This window comes from Melanostigma gelatinosum (genome assembly GCF_949748355.1).
Source record: "Melanostigma gelatinosum genome assembly, chromosome: 14".
NCBI lineage: Eukaryota > Metazoa > Chordata > Actinopteri > Perciformes > Zoarcidae > Melanostigma > Melanostigma gelatinosum.
This window is the reverse complement of record NC_136647.1, coordinates 1,500,698-1,520,995: the sequence shown is the minus strand read 5'-3', so window position 1 is coordinate 1,520,995 and position 20,298 is coordinate 1,500,698. Positions and strand designations below refer to the sequence as shown.

At 45.7% G+C, this 20,298-nt stretch overlaps 1 protein-coding gene across 1 annotated transcript in view; it reads right to left on the bottom strand.

Moving 5' to 3' along the window:
* Positions 1–18,674, bottom strand: part of klf5l (Kruppel like factor 5 like) — a 25,036-nt gene extending 6,362 nt beyond the window's left edge. Inside the window, exons 1-3 of the mRNA XM_079283715.1 lie at positions 18,437–18,674; positions 6,528–7,458; positions 5,172–5,231 (exon numbers count right to left, since the gene is read on the bottom strand). Of these exons, the coding sequence (XP_079139841.1) occupies positions 5,172–5,231; positions 6,528–7,458; positions 18,437–18,577 (1,132 nt within the window). The 5' untranslated portion in view covers positions 18,578–18,674. The remainder of the gene's footprint in view (positions 1–5,171; positions 5,232–6,527; positions 7,459–18,436) is intronic.
* Positions 18,675–20,298: the final 1,624 nt, after the last annotated feature.

Below are 20,298 nucleotides of genomic sequence, written 5' to 3'. Positions count from 1 at the left end.
TGGTATATATGTTGGTATATATGTTGGTATATATGTTGGTATATATGTTGGTATATATGTTGGTATATATGTTGGTATATATGTTGGTATATATGTTGGTATATATGTTGGTATATATGTTGGTATATATGTTGGTATATATGTTCCTCAACAAGCTGCCGTCCACTCACGCTCTCACTCTGCTTCAGTCTGAGGAGAAGAATGACTGAAGTGTTGATGGAACACGCTCTATCTCTGGAGAAGTCTCAGCTGACTGCAGTGATTTCTTCTTCTTCTTGAGCTCTGCATGTTCCTCTCCTCCCACCTGTTCAGCCACCTGTTCAGCCTCTTCTCTTAACATGTCGGTCCATTAAAAACGTAGCCGCTCAAAAGCCTTTACAGACGGCAGCTGTTTGATCAGGTGGCCCACTAGCAGCTATTCTCTCTCCCTCTCTTCCTCAAACACAGAAACACTCGTGAGTTATTGAATATGTCATGATGGACAAACACCGTCTCTCTCTCACACTCACACAAACACAACAAAACAGACTTTAAGAGCACATGAGTGTAACAGCACATCCATCACTGGGACAATCAGGCTTTTGTTCCTGAAGTGACCTTTGTTCGGACGTGTAGATTCAGCTTTGAGTCACTCTGCTGCATGAAAAATAAGAAGCTTCTCCTCTGATTCAAATGAAGTCTTTATGAAGATATTATACATAAATACATTTAAAACAGTGAGATCTCGTTCCCTCTATTCGTCCTTTGTATTTGATTGGACAAGGCACCATTAATTAGGGGTGTAGGTAGATATGACATGACATCCTAAAAAACACTGAACCCATTTTGAATCAACAGTTATAAAATATATACATGTTTTTATCAACTTCATTAGCCTAAAGACTCCTGCGAGCACTTTTTAAAAACTGATAAACGAATGTTTATTCCTTTACTCAGAAGACACAGAAGGTAGTTTTCTGAATGTTCTGACTGCATACTGTGGTGGTTTCTTCTTTATACTACGACAGGTTTCCTAAAATCAGATTTTAAAAATAGCAAAATATGGCCTTACAATACAGTATACAGCGATATATTATGTTCTTACTCCGACTGGCTCTCCAACATTTCTTCTACGTCAAACCAGTCATGTCCTCTTGACGACTCACTTCAATACAGCAGGAGCATGACGCTCACGTTTAACGAGTGACCGTGTTCAGCGAGTCAAAGAGCAAACAGCCTGCGGCTCTCCGGGACGCCCATAAACTCTTTGTGGACCTCTGAGCTCTATCAGCTCGGTGAGTGTTTGTTTGTGAAGAGGGCTGGAGGGTTCCCTAATCGGGCTGATAGCACGCTGCTCTTTACACATACATGCACACACACACACACACATGCGTACCAACACAATCACACAAGTCGACGTGCAGAGCTCAAACGGCTGCTGGGTCCACGGTCAAGGTTGCCCCCCCCCCCCCCCCCCCCCGAGTCCCGCCCCTAAACGCTTAGCTGTTAGCAACGCGTGCTGAAGTTAGCGCAACAAGCTGATTGGCGTGCGAGACAGTCACACGGTGGCGAGCTGGAAGACCCGCCTTCAGGTTTTAGGGCTGTTTAAATTGGCCAAAAGTGACGTTTAAATATTCCCTCTAGAACATACACAAATGTTTGAAGTGTTCAAATATCTATTTTTGTGCATTTTGTCCAAAACAAGCTCAACATGGCCGCTGGCTGGAGGGGGCTCGTCTGTACCGTTACACCGGCGTTACATCAGAGGCTCCGCCCACTCATACCATCACAGCACATTAAAGCCTGGACGACGTCAACAGTGGTGGAAGAAGTATTCAGATCCTTCATTTAAATCAAAGTACAGTCGACAAATACTCCATTACACGTATATATAAAAGTACAAAAGTATTATCAGCAAAATAACAAATATGAATTGTGCAGAAACACGTCTTTCAGAGTGTTTAATTATGAATTTATTGCATTACTGGATATTATTACTGCATTATATTTTATAATCTCATGTTTTCGATGTAAAATCAGAATCTAAAAAGTACATTTTAATTCAAGCTGTTTCAATGAATGCAACGCTGTAAAAAGTACAAATATAAAAGAAAATAAATGGAGTGAAGTAGAAGCATAAAGTAGCATAACATTTATATAAAGTAGTAAAGTAAAATATAAGTCAAAACGAACATCAGGAAGGTTTATATATACAAATACTATATATACAAATATTATATATACAAATATTATACAAACGGGAGAAAAACATCTTGTAATCTCGGGACCTGCGGTCAGTCTTAGTAAAGACATCGTGTGAAAAGATGACTTCCCTCTATAATGATTTCCAAAAGTAGGTTACCTTTGGTGAAGAAAATGAAAGTGATACTTACTGAAACACACACACACACACACACACACACACACACACACACACAAATAACTTCCTGATACTCTGGCCCTCGGGAAGGAAAAGTAATCCCTCCCTTCCAGTGAGTTGTAGCCGACATAAATGAGGGCTGATGCTCCGCCACATTTCAGATTGTCTGCATGACGGAGTGACAGAGTGTTGATTACAACTTCTGCTGAGACTGACGACATGAATATACTGTAACAATGCTTCTTTTGGCCGTTCAGATGAAGAGTCTTCATGCAAACATAGACGCACTAGAGTGGAAAGGATTAACCGATTAGTGGATCTACAGCAACACACTTCCTCTTTCAAGCAAAAATGAACTGGTGTCAGCTTCTCAAACGTGAACATTGTCTGTTTAGTTTTTTATTTCCTTCTCTCGTGTTGTTATGGCTCGTTATCTCTTATATTTGCTGGATAGTGGCTTCACCACTCAAGCAGGCAAACAGAGAACTGATAACCTTCTACAGTCAGCCAACAAAACAGTTCAAGTCGATGCAGGACTGGACTACTTTCCAAAGGTTTTTATCTGCAGATTCATCATAAATATAACAGGTGTTTTAATAGTTAGTATATGGCACAGTATGTAACACTCTGGTTAAGGGTTTGTTGTTTAGCTGGAGAATATTTCCCGCAGGTAAGAACAGTCAGCCCAATGATTCTTCACATGCTCAGATCATGAGTCATCCTCAACTGAATGAAAGAAAACAAGACGAGGCAAGCCTGCTTCAGTCAGATCTCAGGTGAAGCCTGTTCGGATTCACAGGACTTTACACGCGACAATCGCCTAAACGTGGAGCGACTCTCTGCACGCAACGAGCAGAAGGGACGGCAGTTTATTTTTGCTGTTTACAATCGCAAATGTACAACGCTGCAAACCCCAAACCACAGTATACCCCAAACCACAGTATACCCCGGACCAAAGTATACCCCGGACCAAAGTATACCCCGGACCACAGTATACCCCGGACCAAAGTATACCCCGGACCAAAGTATACCCCGGACCAAAGTATACCCCGGACCACAGTATACCCCGGACCAAAGTATACCCCGGACCAAAGAATACCCCGGACCACAGTATACCCCGGACCAAAGTATACCCCGGACCAAAGTATACCCCGGACCAAAGTATACCCCGGACCAAAGTATACCCCGGACCAAAGTATACCCCGGACCACAGTATACCCCGGACCAAAGTATACCCCGGACCACAGTATACCCCACACCACAGTATACCCCAAACCAAAGTATACCCCGGACCAAAGTATACCCCGGACCACAGTATACCCCGGACCAAAGTATACCCCGGACCAAAGTATACCCCACACCAAAGTATACCCCGGACCACAGTATATCCCGGACCAAAGTATACCCCAAACCACAGTATACCCCGGACCAAAGTATACCCCGGACCAAAGTATACCCCGGACCAACGTGTACCCCGGACCAAAGTGTACCCCGGAACAAAGTGTACCCCAAACCACAGTATACCCCAAACCACAGTATACCCCACACCAAAGTATACCCCGGACCAAAGTATACCCCGGACCAAAGTATACCCCGGACCACAGTATACCCCGGACCAAAGTATACCCCGGACCACAGTATACCCTGGACCAAAGTATACCCCGGACCACAGTATACCCCGGACCAAAGTATACCCCGGACCAAAGTATACCCCGGACCAAAGTATACCCCACACCAAAGTATACCCCAAACCACAGTATACCCCGGACCAAAGTATACCCCACACCAGCGGTTCCCAAAATTTTTAGGCCACGCACCCCCTTCTACATCCCGACCCCCAATCCCCCACACCTTAAAAAAAGCACAGAAATATACCTGAGTGACCCATCTTCTGGGGTGTCTTCTATACTAGTATTATAACTTTTAATTGTTTAATTGTTTAATATTCTCACTCATATTTTACAGTCTATTTGTCTTTTGCTTCCACAGTTTATTTGTATGCTGCTGCAACAAACCCAACTTCCCCACTGGGATCCATAAAGGTCCATCTTATCTATTTATGACAATAGAGAGACCTGTTTCTCTTCACACAGTCTTTCTCTCCCTCACTGTTTTCTCACTGCGGCTTTTATCGCATGAGTAAATCTCCAAAATCCAGGTCTGACGCTGCCGGGAGTCCACAGGTTTCATCTTACAGAAGGGAAACACATCGAAACCTTCCCCCATTCTGCCCCCCCCCCCCAACCTTCCTCCTCCTTCCTCCTCTGAAAAGCAGGAGTAACTGGTTTGGCCTTTGTTTTAACAGCACGTCTTCCCTCTCCTTTCCCCCTCTTTCCTCCGTCCTCCCCTCCTCCCTCCCTCTTTGTTCTCTCTCTATGGGGGAGCTCAGAGAACAGGTATGAGCAGGCACAGACTCTTTAGCCTCGATGTTGTTTTACTCTTCATTGTGTTCTGTTTTAGTTACCGGGTGTATCGAAACTGGCAATGTGACAAAATATGGAAAATACAAATAAATAAGCTGAAGACAAGTGAGCTGTGAGCTCAATGGTTCCAGTGGTGAGACTGAATCCCTGGATTAGTTCAGACAGAACGAGTTCGACCAGATTCCAGATTCTCAGAATTTAAAATGTGATTTTACATTTTCTTCTCCAATTTGGACCCTGGTGCCAGCGGTGGAAACCCAATGACTTCCTCTGAAGGTTCCTCCGAAGAGTCTCTGAGTGAACTGTTAGTAGATAACGTCGTAGCTGCAACAGACCCGTCAGACAGCTGATAGCGGAGAGACATTCGATGTGGAGAAGTGTTTTCTTACCTGTGTGCGTCCTCTGGTGTGCCTTCAGATGAGAGCTCTTTGTGTAAACTTTGGAGCAGCCTGAAAAGAAATCACAAAGAGAGCTCGTGAGATTGGCTGACGGCTCAAATGTTCTCAACGGACGCAAAGTTGACTTTGTCCACGCAGGAGAAAAGGTGCTGTTTCTAGAGTGGGTTTGTATCAGTGGACGAACCCAGGCACGACCCACCCACAACCACAAATGGACCACTTCAAGTGATTGGTCTCATACACCTTTTGCAGCGTGTTATAAAGCACGCTAGCAACCTGGATTCTGTTTGCGACATGCAAGAAGGAGGCAATATTTTACTGACAGATTTGCATTTGTGCTTTTGCTTTGGGGGCGGAGCTTATTTACACAACAGTGCATCGGTAGAAAGCAATTTGAACCGACTCGGAGTGGCTGAAACATGTTTTCATTTGTGCGTCAAACTGTTAATAAAGCCCAGGGAATCGTGCAGGGCTCTCGCTTGTGATTCTGTGAGTGTCTCGTGTTAAAGATTATTCAATATGGGCAGATTTGCATGTTGCCTAAGTTGCACGTTATCATAGGTAGCGTCCCCAACACAGGAAAAGAAAAGGAACAGCTCCAGGAAAAGAAACAAAGAGAAACTAAGAAGCCTGGCAATGACTGCGAGTTAAGTATTTCAGTTTAGCACAAACACAAGTTACCCAGTGAGACGTCAGAACCTGACAATCAGCAAGGGTTTGAGTGCACGAATCGCCCTTTCCATCCATTTCATGTGATCTCATCAGCTGCACGGTGACAGTTCGCTCACAAGCAACGTCAAACTGATGGAACTTTGAAAGCAGTGGCAAGAACTGGGCGGCGTGCAACAACCACGGTACTGCTGCCGAGAGGTTTAACGTCTTCACTTCAAACGGAATGTGATCATGTGCAGAGAGTGCATTTGTTACTGGCAGTAAGATACCTTAAATTCAGTCAACTGGTTTAGTTTCATGACAATGTCAAATCCTTGACAAAAGCAGAAGACCAGGAGATGATTATCATTCAACTCTATGCTAAATTATTCTTGTATTTTGACAAATGTGTTTGACTGTCCATCCATCCACGATGTTTAACTGCCTTTCCTGTTCAGGGGGGTGTGGAGCCGATGACACATAGAGAACCATTCACGCTCACATCCACACCAAAGGGCAATCAACTAACCTAAGCTGCATCTCCGGAAGCCGGAGACCCAACGCTGACACGGTGATACATGCAATCACCACACAGAAGGCCCGTCTAGCCCGGGAATCGAACCCGGGCCCATCTTGCTGTGAGGCAACGGTTTTACTGTGATATATTCTAAAGTGAAATGCAAACAAAACACCGACCTGGGTAGTCACAGAAGTGGATCCTCCTCTTCTCCAGCTCTGGGTTGTTTCGCCTGTTGTATTTGGGACCCGTCAGGACACCCTGTCCATGTGTCATCAGCATGGCGTGTGGAGACAACCCCGTCACCTTGATCCCGTCCAGGCGCTGCTGGTACTGCGGCATCAGTTGCGGCGCTAACCTGAGCAGCTCCGCCTGACCGTCCGGGCTCCCTGGCTGAGAGTTTGGCGGCGAGGGCGGCAGGCTGTGGGGCGCCGTGTGCTGGGATGAGCCGGTGGGCGAGGCCTGGTAGTAACCGTGGTGCTGCTGGAGCTGGTGCTCCGCCATCATGTAGTTGCCGTTGGATGCAACGTTGCAGAGGTTCAGCATGGTCCTGCCGCTCGTGGAGGCGTGTGCCGACGGGCTGGCGTGCGACAGAGTCATGGTGAGGTCAGCGCAGCTGGTGATGGGCATGTGGTAGATCTGCGGCTGGGGGGCCGGGGGGCCGATGTGAAGCTCTGTGTCCAGATTTGGCTGCTGCTGCTGGGATCCTGCAGGGACACTCGCCACCACGCCGCAGCTCATGTCCGGCTTGATGAACACGTTGTTGGCTACGGGCGGCACGCTGAAGACGGAGGTGAAGTCCGGCAGGGCCTGGGTGCCGGAAGAGGTGGAGATGGAGCAGGGCACCTCCAGCCCGGGCTCCGTCTTGATCTGCTGCGGCGTGAGAGTCCTGGTGTTGTGCCGGTAGAGGCCCGTGCGGAGGTGGGTGGTGCTGGGAAGGATGAAGTTGATGTTGAGGCTGTAAGGAGCAGCCATTTTGTCCTCGGAGAAGAAGTCGTCGACCACGGAGGCGCTGTCTCGTCTGTATTTCTTGTCGACAGAATCGATCAGGTTACTCAAGAGAGGACTGTTGACATGGGGCAGCAGGTATTTATCCAACTCTAATCGAACCTGGGAAGGACCAGAGGAGAGACCAGGTTAAAGGAAACTGCAGTTTACGACAACCCTTCCTTGTTAACTCCTTAAGACGGAGTGTGAAACGAGTTATTTTGTATCAGCCACGAAATGATTCCTTCACAATAAATGATGATATTGATCACCCGGCCCTACATCCTACGTAACTGTGCGGCTCTTGCATTTCTCCCTGTGTGGAAACACCACCGGAGCATTTCATGTTCACGTCCTGAGACTTTGGGTAAAAACATGTTTCGATTGACTTGAGAAGCTTTCGGTGAACACGGTGGAAACATCCACAGCAGCAGCTGCTGTTTCTCACAGTATGTGTTCAACGTGGACATCGTATTTGTTTAACTGAGGGAATTATTTTGTGAGATTAATGGGCTGCAGGTGGTGATAAGGTGGAGGTGGCTCCGTTCCACCAGTTAATAGAAAGACACACACTGCAGAGAGAGGAAGCTGCACAGGAATTACAATAGAATGACAACGATGAAGAAAGGATAAAAGACAAGTTTAAGAGAAGGTAGCAGGACTTCCTCCTCCATCATCCTCCTCCTTCCTCCTTCCTCCTCCTCCTTCATGCCTCCCAGTGGATCTCACTGCCTGACAATCAGCCAACGCTAGAGAAGCATTTCACCTCCGCTCACCTGGATGTTACTCCTTTAGCCTTCAGGGCTGCAACATGTCTCACGAGTCATCACCTGCTGCATGTTTGGAGACGCATTCATCAGGGAACTGTTGTTGGTTTGGTTGGAATTCAAATCCGTAAACGTAGAAGAGCTACTGGTGCCATTGATTTGTGTGTGTCACTCATCAGCTGATCGCTGGGTGAGCTGTGAGAACGTTTAGAGATCTCACTCTACTAGAGCTGCAACGAATAGTCGACTAATGGGTCAGTCCATCAACGGAGAAATAGCCGCCAACTATTTTCATCATCGAATGAAGTAAATACAGCTTAGAAATCTATTTTCTTCATCAGCTTTTGATTATAAATGATGGAGTCGGACATGAACGCACTGCTTTCTGACAAACCGCTGATTCTGCACAAAAGCGTTCTGTATTTGTGTTTCCATTTGTGCTCTTCTCACTGGTTTGACATCTGAAGACAGTTGTTGTTAGATTCTGTTACCAGGGAGATGCAACTGTCAATCAAATCTGACCAGATCTACTTGTGTGACGGGTGACAACTGTGTGGAAATACAGAGAAGAGCTCAACAAGACCAGACAGGTGGAGGAGCGTGTAAGAAAATAAATAGCAGGTATTTTCCTCTTCCTTTGAGAAGATCTGATCTTAATCCTGATGAACTGGTGTGTGTGTGTGTGTGTGTGTGTGTGTCATTCAGAGTCTGTGAAGCAGAGACCACACACACACACACACACACACACACTCTGCTCCACACAGACACGCAGACGGAGAGTTCCCTCTGCGGGCGTGGCCGATGGAAGCGGTTTCAACCGTGAAGACGAAAAAAAGAAAGAAAAAAAGCAGCGAACCAAACAAAGGCTGAAGGAAAGTGAAAGATCGTCGGGTAAAAATAGACCCGGCAGACAAAAAGATTCTGATGGTCACAGTGACGAAGACACACAGCGCTGAAGAGAGGATGAAGAGGATGAAGAGAGGATGAGGAGAGGATGAGGAGAGGATGAGGAGAGGATGAGGAGAGGATGAGGAGAGGATGAGAGAGGATGAGGAGAGGATGAGGAGAGGATGAGGAGAGGATGAGGAGAGGATGAGGAGAGGATGAGGAGAGGATGAAGAGAGGATGAGGAGAGGATGAGAGAGGATGAGGAGAGGATGAGGAGAGGATGAGAGAGGATGAGGAGAGGATGAGGAGAGGATGAGGAGAGGATGAGGAGAGGATGAGAGAGGATGAGGAGAGGATGAAGAGAGGATGAGGAGAGGATGAGGAGAGGATGAGGAGAGGATGAGGAGAGGATGAGGAGAGGATGAGAGAGGATGAGGAGAGGATGAAGAGAGGATGAGGAGAGGATGAGAGAGGATGAGGAGAGGATGAGGAGAGGATGAGGAGAGGATGAGGAGAGGATGAAGAGAGGATGAGGAGAGGATGAAGAGAGGATGAGGAGAGGATGAAGAGAGGATGAGGAGAGGATGAGGAGAGGATGAGGAGAGGATGAGGAGAGGACGAGGAGAGGATGAGGAGAGGATGAGGAGAGGATGAAGAGAGGATGAGGAGAGGATGAAGAGAGGATGAGAGAGGATGAGGAGAGGATGAGGAGAGGATGAGGAGAGGATGAGGAGAGGATGAAGAGAGGATGAGGAGAGGATGAGGAGAGGATGAAGAGAGGACGAGGAGAGGATGAGGAGAGGATGAGAGAGGATGAGGAGAGGATGAGGAGAGGATGAGGAGAGGATGAGGAGAGGATGAAGAGAGGATGAGGAGAGGATGAGGAGAGGATGAGGAGAGGATGAGGAGAGGACGAGGAGAGGATGAAGAGAGGATGAGGAGAGGAAGGAAAGAGCCAAACCAAAAAAAGAGAATGAGAAGGAAGTGAGGGCGAACAAGGTGAGGAAAGAAAGTGAGCGGCTGATTATGAAACCGATGCTGATGCAGGCGGATTATCTGACGGGGAGATCAGAGAGGACTCAAGTAACTGCTGACCAGGAACTGCACACAACTCATAGAAAACACAGAGAACATTTTACACAACGTCGATTATACAGATAGCAGACAGGAACAATGCTGATAATCATTCAACATATGCAACTCAAACAAACTGTACTTTGTGCAGTTTATCCGGATCAGTGGGAGCTAAAGAAACCAGAACCCAGAGGGCACAGCGGAGTCCTGCTGAACCGGACCAACGAGGTGCTGACGGGCTGGAGGTCGAGTCCAGCAGCTCAACGGGAGCACAAAGCAGCAGAGAAAAGGCCCATTTCACACACACACACACACACACACACACACACACACACACACACACACACACACACACACACACACACACACACACACACACACACACACACACACACACACACACACACACACACACACACACGATCCCTGCATCAATAACCTGCTGATATATTTTAACACACAAATGTTGGAGGGTAATTGCTGAGCCGGGTTGGTTTCATGTTCATGGACACTGATTGACTTGATGAGAAACAAAAACAGTCTCTTGTTTCCTTCCCTCCTTCCCTCCTCCCTCCTCCCTCCTCCCTCCTCCCTCCTCCCTCCTCCCTCCTCCCTCGGGTGTCCTTGGTCGCTTCCCCTGCTGTCGATCCCTCTTGCTGTCAGCCTCTGTTCTCCTATTCACTTGCACGTTTTGTCGCTGGTGACATTTCACCGATTTCAGCCTCGTCTCCTCGCTGCAGAAGCAGAGACGATGTCGGGCTGCAGTTTCTTTAACAGCGAGCCGGTTTTGCAAGAAACCCACGAGTCTGCATGCAGTCTGAAGATATGCTGAAGTTGAAGGGTGGTCATGCATGTCTATAAGATACACGAGCATAATCAGAGAAATGCATAAATAATTCTCCTAAATTTGATGAACTGCGCCACTGACTTTGCACACATGCACAGCAAACCTCGAGATCAAGAAAGATCTCGTACAATGATCCCTTAAGTACCTCCTCTGGTCAGGGCAATAACGAACACGATGACTCTACTCTTTCAATCCCATGAACTTCATCATCATTATTATTATTATTCATTTCTGAGCGCTAAAGGGAAAGCCTGCCTTTTCAATAAGAAGGTGTGTGTGTTTATTTTGTGTTTGTCCTACAAGCATTCTAGAAAGAGCCTCGTAAGTTACGTTAACGATCGCAGACGCATTACACAAGAGGCCCGGCAACCTCAAAGGAAACTCGTCGATGAACTACGATTCACAATGTCTTTGTATGATTTTACGTGGTAAAGAAGTACAATATCTTGGGGCTGAGACCTGGTTAATAATTGGAGAACATGGACAACTGCTCCGCTGTGAGTCCTTCTGCCTGATAACAGTCTCTTATCAGTTGTGTTCAGGTTTATGGGATGGAGTGGGAGTTTCCACACTTCCAGCCAATCTGACAGAACATTCGTCTCATTTACTGCACAGAAAACTGCTATCCATGTTCATCACATCAGTGGTTAACGTTTCTAAATTGTGTTTCCATCTCATAATCCTCATAGTTACTGGTTTCCATCTGGTGCACCAACAGCATGAAAATCAGCTCGCAGAGAGTCGAAGCGCCACCACACTGAACGTCTTCTTGTTCCTATGATATTTTACAAAAGGTTCATTCTCATTTTTCCTGCATTTTTCTACGAAAGTCCAGCAACAAGTGTCAATTTTTGTCCGTCAACACTCTGACCGCGCTCCTCTTCCTCAACAGCCTCCGAGCCACCAGGTCGGCCATCTTGATCAGACCCCTCCCCCTGATAACTGCTGAACAAATGGCTGCGTCTGCACACCAGTTTGCCTTTATGGCTCTTGGGAATGCAGGGAAAATGGCGGCCGTTCGCCTTTGGATCTCCATAAAAGAAAAGACAGAGCTGATAGTGTCCCCCCCCCCCCCCGGTCTGCTCGCTGCCAATCAACAGAGCAGAAATCACGAAAACAAAACCGTTGAGACCGTTGAGACCGTGGTGACGGTTTATGGCCGCTGATAGAGGGAGAGACACGGAGGCATCGGCTTCACAGGACGGGACGAGTAAAGACGAGAGGCAACTGGACGGAATCCACAGTTCTCTTCTTCGCCGTTAATCATCAAACACAAATCATTTAGAGTTCTTTGGAGCTGAACTGCAGCATCCTTCTGTTCAGGTTAACAGTTGGTCCAGACTATAACTTCTCTCGCCTCGTATTATTTCTGTCTCTTATTTCTTGTCACTCTTTGTTCTTTTATCGTCCCACAAAACAGACTCCTCCAATGTAGCTTGCAGGAAGAGGGGGAGCTCCTGTACTGGTGTTTTCATTTGACATGAATTATCGCTGTGGCATTGTGTTGGGACGAGGCGAACATCCCTCCATCCTCAACGTAGCTACATGATTAGAGATGCTGGAAGACTTCTTCGCTCGTCACAAAGTGACTTCGCCGTGTGTTTTTTATTCAACAGTGGCAGTCGTTAAAGAGATTTTGCAGCTCACAATAGATGAGTTTGCAGACCACAGGAAACAGGAAACAGGAGAGTCGGACTGTCTGCGGGCGGCGTGCGTTGTCTGGGACAGAGACACGACCGGGCATGATGGGTACGATGACATCATTAGACTCAACAACTCTAGTGGCTTTCTGATTGCTCTGCTCGTGAACCGGCACGCTGCAGGAGGATCAGGCTGGTTTATGGGTCTGCAGATGCAACAGGACGACATGAAAAACATGTTCATCAGCCAGCAATGACACTCCTTTCCAATAAGATGCACGTTCACCACAGATGAATAAAACCTCTCAGAAAAAAACTATTCCATGTGCAAAAAAGCCATTTTTGCCAGTTTGCATGGATCTGAGATTTGATGAGCTATTTAATAGCCAGGTTCATGTGTGGGAGGATATGAGGGAACTCTTTATGTTGTGTTTAACGATACCAAATCACAGGTACCACCAGAAGGAGAGACACTAATTCTAAATTAGGTCCATCGTCCCAAATGTCTAGTCCCCGAGAAGGAACCAAAGAAATGAATCACGTTGGCTCCAATGAAGAGTCGGTGAGTGCTGCGAGCGTAGACTCGTTGTCAGCAGACGCTTGCTCAGATGCAAAGCAGCTGCGTGTGTTGCTCTGGAAAGTCAAATCATCAGTCAAACCAAAACTATCTCAGCCCTCAGCAGCCTGAAATATATCCGTCGGCAACAAGGGCCTGAAAAAAGAGGTGAAGAGGATTCACTGATGGAAGGCTGACGTGACAGGAGAACATGTCAGTCTGGTCCGTGGCATGAAGTCAAACAAAAGGAGGTCCCTGTACAATCCGTTGAAAGAACACACTGGAAACCATCTGAACCATATCAGAGTATTGATCTGCAGGAATCATTATGCGTGACGGCCTACACACTCCTGACAAAGTTACTCTGTAACTCGTCCCGTCTGCGCTCGGTCGAACAGGAAAAGCTTTTGGTGATTTCACGACAAAAGAATCTGGAAATAGGTTTCATATCAGTTACTCATTCTGCCATTACTGCTGCGGGTCATGAACAGGTTGAGTCCAGAAGAAAACGTGGAGCGCTTGGAAGAAAAAGAACTTTCAAAATACTCCAGACAAATGTTGTGACGAGCCGACAAACTTCAGCCTGTGGCTGACAGAAAGTTAGTGCTCGTACAAGAAGTTTCTTTTGTTTTTGTGAGTATGACGCACACATTTAAAGTCATTTCTGAAGGAAAGAAATGCCACTGATTTGATTGTACGTAGGTAACGGGAACATCTCAAGCTTTGGACCGAAGATGCATTTTCTCACTGGGGTCTCGGAACCTGTGATGGGTAGTGTACTACTGTACTACTGTACTACTGTACTACTGTACTACTGTCTTCTGATACTTTATAGACTAAAGTACATGTCTCTTCATGGAATGGCAGCTGATGAAAAATGTTATCAGTAAATCCAGGTGATGTCTGGTGACTGCAGAAGCATCTCAGACTAAACATCAACACTGGACCTGGACGTTGACCTCTTTCAATAATCACTCGTTCATTCGTGTGCTTTAAATGACACCGTTACGTTAACATACTGTACACAACAAACACAGAGGCACTGCACGGTTTCTGAGATCGACTGGGCTCAAAAATATCCGAATACCTCAAGAAACACAAGTTATGCAAGAGTGACAGCAAAATATGAAATATTACGAATGCAACAAATATTGAAATGTGAAATAAATTTGTTTGTATTTGATACAAAGTGTTTCCTCCTGATGGCAAAACAATAGGTGCCAAGTGCAACCCTTCCTGTCGAGGTTTGGGTCAACAAACGGGAACATGGAGCAGCTGGTGGAGACCAGCACGAGATGCTGAGCTCACAGCTGATCGACACAAGACAAGAAAAACACTTTGAAGGAAAAGCTCAAGTGCACCAAATGTAATTTCACTCCTTTTGAGTATCCGCTCCTCATGAACGTCATTGATAAACAAGTGTGGGAAGACTTCACGGACACAGACGTCACAAAAAAGATCAGCGAGTTCATTTACTGACCGCTTACTCGGCAGGAAAAGGAAACCTTGAGACACACAAACACGGATCAAAGGGGTGAAGACCTCTACGCTCGGGGGAACCAAAGACCTGCATGTTAGACGAGCCTCAGCAGCCTCTCACTGCTGCTGGGACTGTTCTCGTGAGCCTTTTATCATCCTGACTCTCAGCCCGGAGGCGGCCTGTGGAGATGCGGGCTCTGCTCAGACAGGTCGGGCAACATACTGCTGTCACGACACCGGCTCCGTGAAGCGCTCTTCAAAACACCAATGACACAACAAGAGACAGCGTTTACTCAGAACTCCGTCGTGCTCGGCTCAAATGGGAAACCCTGTGTTTGACACTAAGTTATAGTCGGAGGAAGAGAGAGGATGACGTGTACCTGAGTATCTGCGAGGAATGCGTTTGAGAAAGCGTCTTCCTGCACATTCACGGTGAATCAAGAGCACGTAAGGTGAACCCTCTCCAGCTGCGGCTGGCTTTCATTTGCCTGGGGGGGGGCACTACTTCACTTAAGCCGACTCCTTTGTTCCTGTCAAAGTCATGCTTTGCATAACATGAAGCGCGCCATGTTTGCAGCAACGAGCCACGAGAGAGAACGCGGCTGAATGTCGGCCTTCTTTCTGTCTCGAGCACAACACAAGCGACACAAACGGTGTTGTTGCAGAGACGCAGCATCACGTGATGTTTCCATGTTAAAATGTGTCCATGTCACTGCCAGAGGACTGTCACGCAAACAAGACTCCGTTTCATCTCACGACGCTGGAGTGAATGATTGACGGCTTAAACGCTGTGTTCAGGTTGTCAGCTGCGTGACATCGTGATTCATGGAATCCCACAATCCAGTTCGTTTTAGCAATAAAATACTTCTGTGTTTATGACATGTCATTTCGGGCGACATCCATCTGCAGCCAGGTAGGCGGAGAAGCTACACTGTGTTTTTAACATCACACAAGAGACACAAGAGAATAAAACCTGGAGAAAAGAATTCATTGTGCTGAGAGAATCTGCAACACTTGTCGGCATAGAAAGAAGAAAGACAAATTACAAATACTCCTGTCGAAGTAAAATGTCATGACTGAGTAACACTGCAATGCAGTGAGGGTCGACTGCTGCAAAGGACATGTTGGTTAGATTGTAATGATCACAGCTGTCCAGTTGACAATGCCATTAAAGTCGGTTCAAAACAGCCCCAGCATGAGACCGTTTCATTCTAACCAGGCAGGAACCTCCAGATCTGATGATTGAAACCAAAGCTTCATGTGTTAAAGCTGCATTCTCTCTAGTGTCCACCAGGGGGCGACTCCTCTGGTTGTATAGAAGTCTATAGAAAATTACTCTACTTCTCTCTTGATTTATTCCCTCAGTAAACATTGTAAACATGAGTTTATGTCTCAATCTCTAGTTTCAAGTCTTCTTCAATACAGCATGATGTTCATTTAGTACATTATGGTCCATTTAGAGTCACACAGACCATAAAGCAGGGGATGCTTTAGGGCGGGGCTACACACTGATTGACAGGTCTCTACCAGAGACGTATACGCCGTCTCTACGTCTCCTCCTCAGTCCTGATATGGTCACTTCCTGTTCATTGGTTCCGAAAAAAACAAGATGGCGACGGCCAAATCGCCGAACTAGAGGCTTCAAAACATCAGTCCAAGAACCAATGGGTGACGTCACGATAAGTACGTCCACTTCTTATCTACAGCCTATGATTCTAAGTTTGTACTCACAACAATCTACAGCATGAGCCCGGCAACACACGAAGCTTCTTTGGATCACATGAAACAGACTGCATCACATCCACATGTATCAGCACTGAGAAAAGCACCAAGAGTGACCAACGCAAACATCTTCAAGCTCTCAAACTGTTGGTGGTCCTGTGTGAGGAGCAGAGCGGCGCGAGCCTCGGGTCTCAGGGTCTGTTTACCAAACACCAGCGCGTACCGAGGCTTCTGGTTTCTGTCTGTTGTGAGCACGCAAACATCCACAGCCATTTAACTGTTAACAGCCATTTAACTGTTAACAGCCATTTAACTGTTAACATCCATCTAACTGTTAACATCCATTTAACTGTTAACAACCATTTAACTGTTAACATCCATCTAACTGTTAACATCCATTTAACTGTTAACATCCATCTAACTGTTAACATCCATTTAACTGTTAACATCCATCTAACTGTTAACATCCATTTAACTGTTAACATCCATTTAACTGTTAACATCCATTTAACTGTTAACATCCATTTAACTGTTAACATCCATTTAACTGTTAACATCCATTGAACTGTGAACATCCATTGAACTGTTAACAGCCATCTAACTGTTAACATCCATTTAACTGTTAACATCCATTGAACTGTGAACATCCATTGAACTGTTAACATCCATTTAACTGTTAACATCCATTGAACTGTTAACATCCATTGAACTGTGAACATCCATTGAACTGTTAACATCCATTTAACTGTTAACATCCATTTAACTGTTAACATCCATTTAACTGTTAACATCCATTGAACTGTGAACATCCATTTAACTGTTAACATCCATTTAACTGTTAACATCCATTGAACTGTTAACATCCATTGAACTGTTAACATCCATCAAACTGTTAACATCCATCTAACTGTTAACATCCATTGAACTGTTAACATCCATCTAACTGTTAACATCCATTTAACTGTTAACATCCATTGAACTGTTAACATCCATCAAACTGTGAACATCCATTGAACTGTTAACATCCATTGATCTGTGAACATCCATTGAACTGTTGACATCCATTGAACTGTGAACAGCCGTCACGGCTCTGCTGTGATCAGCCACATATCTGGCTTCAGAGCGTTCTCCGAGTGTCCTCTGCAGATCTACGGAGGAATGCGATGGTGGATGGAGAAGAGGCCATTTTGCAGAATTGTCTAAAAGTCAACCTGCTTCTGCATCATGTGATCACATCCGATGACCACGCAGCTTCTGCAGGCAGGACGTCACCATCACTTGAGGAAGCCAGCAGGAAACAGCATGTGTCCACTTTTGAATGACTTCTCTGTTTGCTGCCGCCTTTTATCAAACAAATCATGATTAATTTCTCTCTGTGCTGTCACTTATATTCTTGCATTTCACACTGATATTCTATTTGAACTCGTTTTGATGTTCTATTTTCTTGGCTCTTTAGTGATTTTAACTGGAAGTAAATGTCCTTTCATGATGCGTTTCTTTAGCACTTTGTCTCGATGCTTCTGCTGTTTCATGTAAACATCCGTGTTGCTGACATGTGCTGTATAGATACACGTAATAAACACCTCTGTAAACAAGCTTAGCGTGTAGTAACCACAATAAGAAGAACCAGCATTGTAATAACCACACTAATGTAAAGCAGGTGTAACACAAACAACAATCAGCCTGTTTCCCATGAAGATGTTGTCTGCAACTGTCGGCCTGATTACACAGAATATTTGGAATTATTGATTTCATGTAAGTCTTAACAACTGAATAATAGCATCTTTATACGACTAGAATACATGTAACTTGCATCAGAGGAATACAAATAAAGTTTGATTTGAATGCTTTGTATGGCAGAGCTGCCACGAGCTGCTCTACAGCTTCCAGGTGAACTTTACCTGCGTTCTCAGGTGTCTGCGGAGGACTTTAACCCGCCTACCTGATACAGGTGAGCTGGTCCTTTATTAACTGCTCATTGGAAGCTTCGTGTATCATCAAAAGGACCTTTTATTGTGACCGAAGCAGCAGCTGCAGCAGCACCGCCTGTCCTAACATGACAGCGGAGGTGAAGTGATGGAAACAGCCTATAAAAGACCCTCCTCAGCGGGTCGGCGGTGACGCTCACCCCAGGTTTGACGTCCTCAAACACGGACGCCTCCTCGGCGCCGAACGCTGCGGGCATCCTCACGGGCTTCAGCTGCGTGAACACCGCCCTCTCGTCTGTCGTGTGCGGCGGATTCATGGCCAGTCCTACCCTCGCTGCCATCAGACCGGTTTCTTATCTTCTTGTGAATTTTGGTCATAAACACATAGAGATTTATTGCGGGTAAATGCGCCTTTAATTCAGCTGAAAGCTACGCAGTTACTCCACAGCCCTCTCTTCTGGGCCACAGGTAGGTTTTACCTGAGCTCAAGTATGGACCCTGCAGCGAAGCGAGCCAATGAGAGCAGAGGATGAGTCTCGTGGCCCAATCAGCTGCGTGGAGGGAGGCGGGACTCACCTGAGATACTCTGAGGAAGGAGGAAAACCAACTGAAGGGCATCAGGCACTGTTGTCTCCTCAACTACACACGCACGCACACACACACACACACACACGCACACACACACGCACGCACGCACGCACGCACGCACACACGCACGCGATCGTGCAGCGACAAATACAATCTTGATCTCTGCAGTCACACTGATCTCAATTTCTTTTTTATAAATTGTCCTCTGATCTGATGAAAGCCATAAAACCAAAATTAGCTGCTTATGATTTTTCTTTTTTATGTATAAATTACTGCCAAATGAAGACCTTTCATTTTTTTTTCTTGTCATCTTTCTTAAATTTCTGATTTGTGCAACACCGGGAATGTCACACAAAAATAAATACATGACTCATGTTCTCCTGAGGCAATGCCCACATTAAAAAAACGTTTTTTTTAATCAAATCTTATTATATATAATTAGCAGGAAAGTTGTATTTTTATCTTCATGACCACTTTTCCAAATCTGTTGTACGTCTTTTGGACTAAGTTGGACAATCACGTGTGCACACAAACACACAGGAAGTAATCAATAGTTTCCAGGACTGTGCACTTCATTGCATGTTGCAGCAGGTTCAGCCAGTGATGAAGCTTTTAGTCGTGGTAATAACAGCAGCACACACTGTTTAATAGAAACATACAGATAGAAACTGTATTTTACAAGATCAGTATTCTGGGAATCTTCTTATCTGTAAAGACGTTACACCGAGGGAGCGGGAGTTTCAGAATATGACTAACTAGCGAATGCATTCATGTGCTTCGGCCTTTCATCGTCTCCCAAACAATACACGTGTTTATTTATCTTCAACACACAGCAAGGAATTCTTCAGACATCATTTCTATTTTTTGCTTTGATAAAAGACAACACGCCCCGCTGTGTGAAACAGAAATAGACTATCTGCTCAAATACATCTTGAGTTTAACCACATGCACTGCAGCTGAGAGTCCTCCCGCCGATGACGGCGTTTTAACCAGCCGCCAGCGACAGACACAGCGCTGACGCAACACACCTTCTTTTGCCGCTTGCTCAAGCTGATCCTGCTCTCTTCATCTTCAACACATGATGAGGACACACATGTGTGAACTAAGTATGCCCGTCTGGAATAATCTGACAAACTGTAGTTTGAAGCAAGTTAGGACATGGTTTTATAGGTCACAGAGACACTCAGTGAATTATGAGCAAATTGATCCTTTGGTCACAGACAAAACCACTCCTACCACAACCTCAACCACAACCTCTCCTACAGAGCAGCAACACTTTTATAGTTGCTCTGTGTCTCTTTGTAGTTACTTTGTGTCTCTTTGAGGTTGTTTTGTGTCTCTTTGTAGTTACTTTGTGTCTCTTTGAGGTTGTTTTGTGTCTCTTTGTAGTTACTTTGTGTCTCTATGAGGTTGTTTTGTGTCTCTTTGTAGTTACTTTGTTTCTCTTTGAGGTTGTTCTGTCTATTTGTAGTTA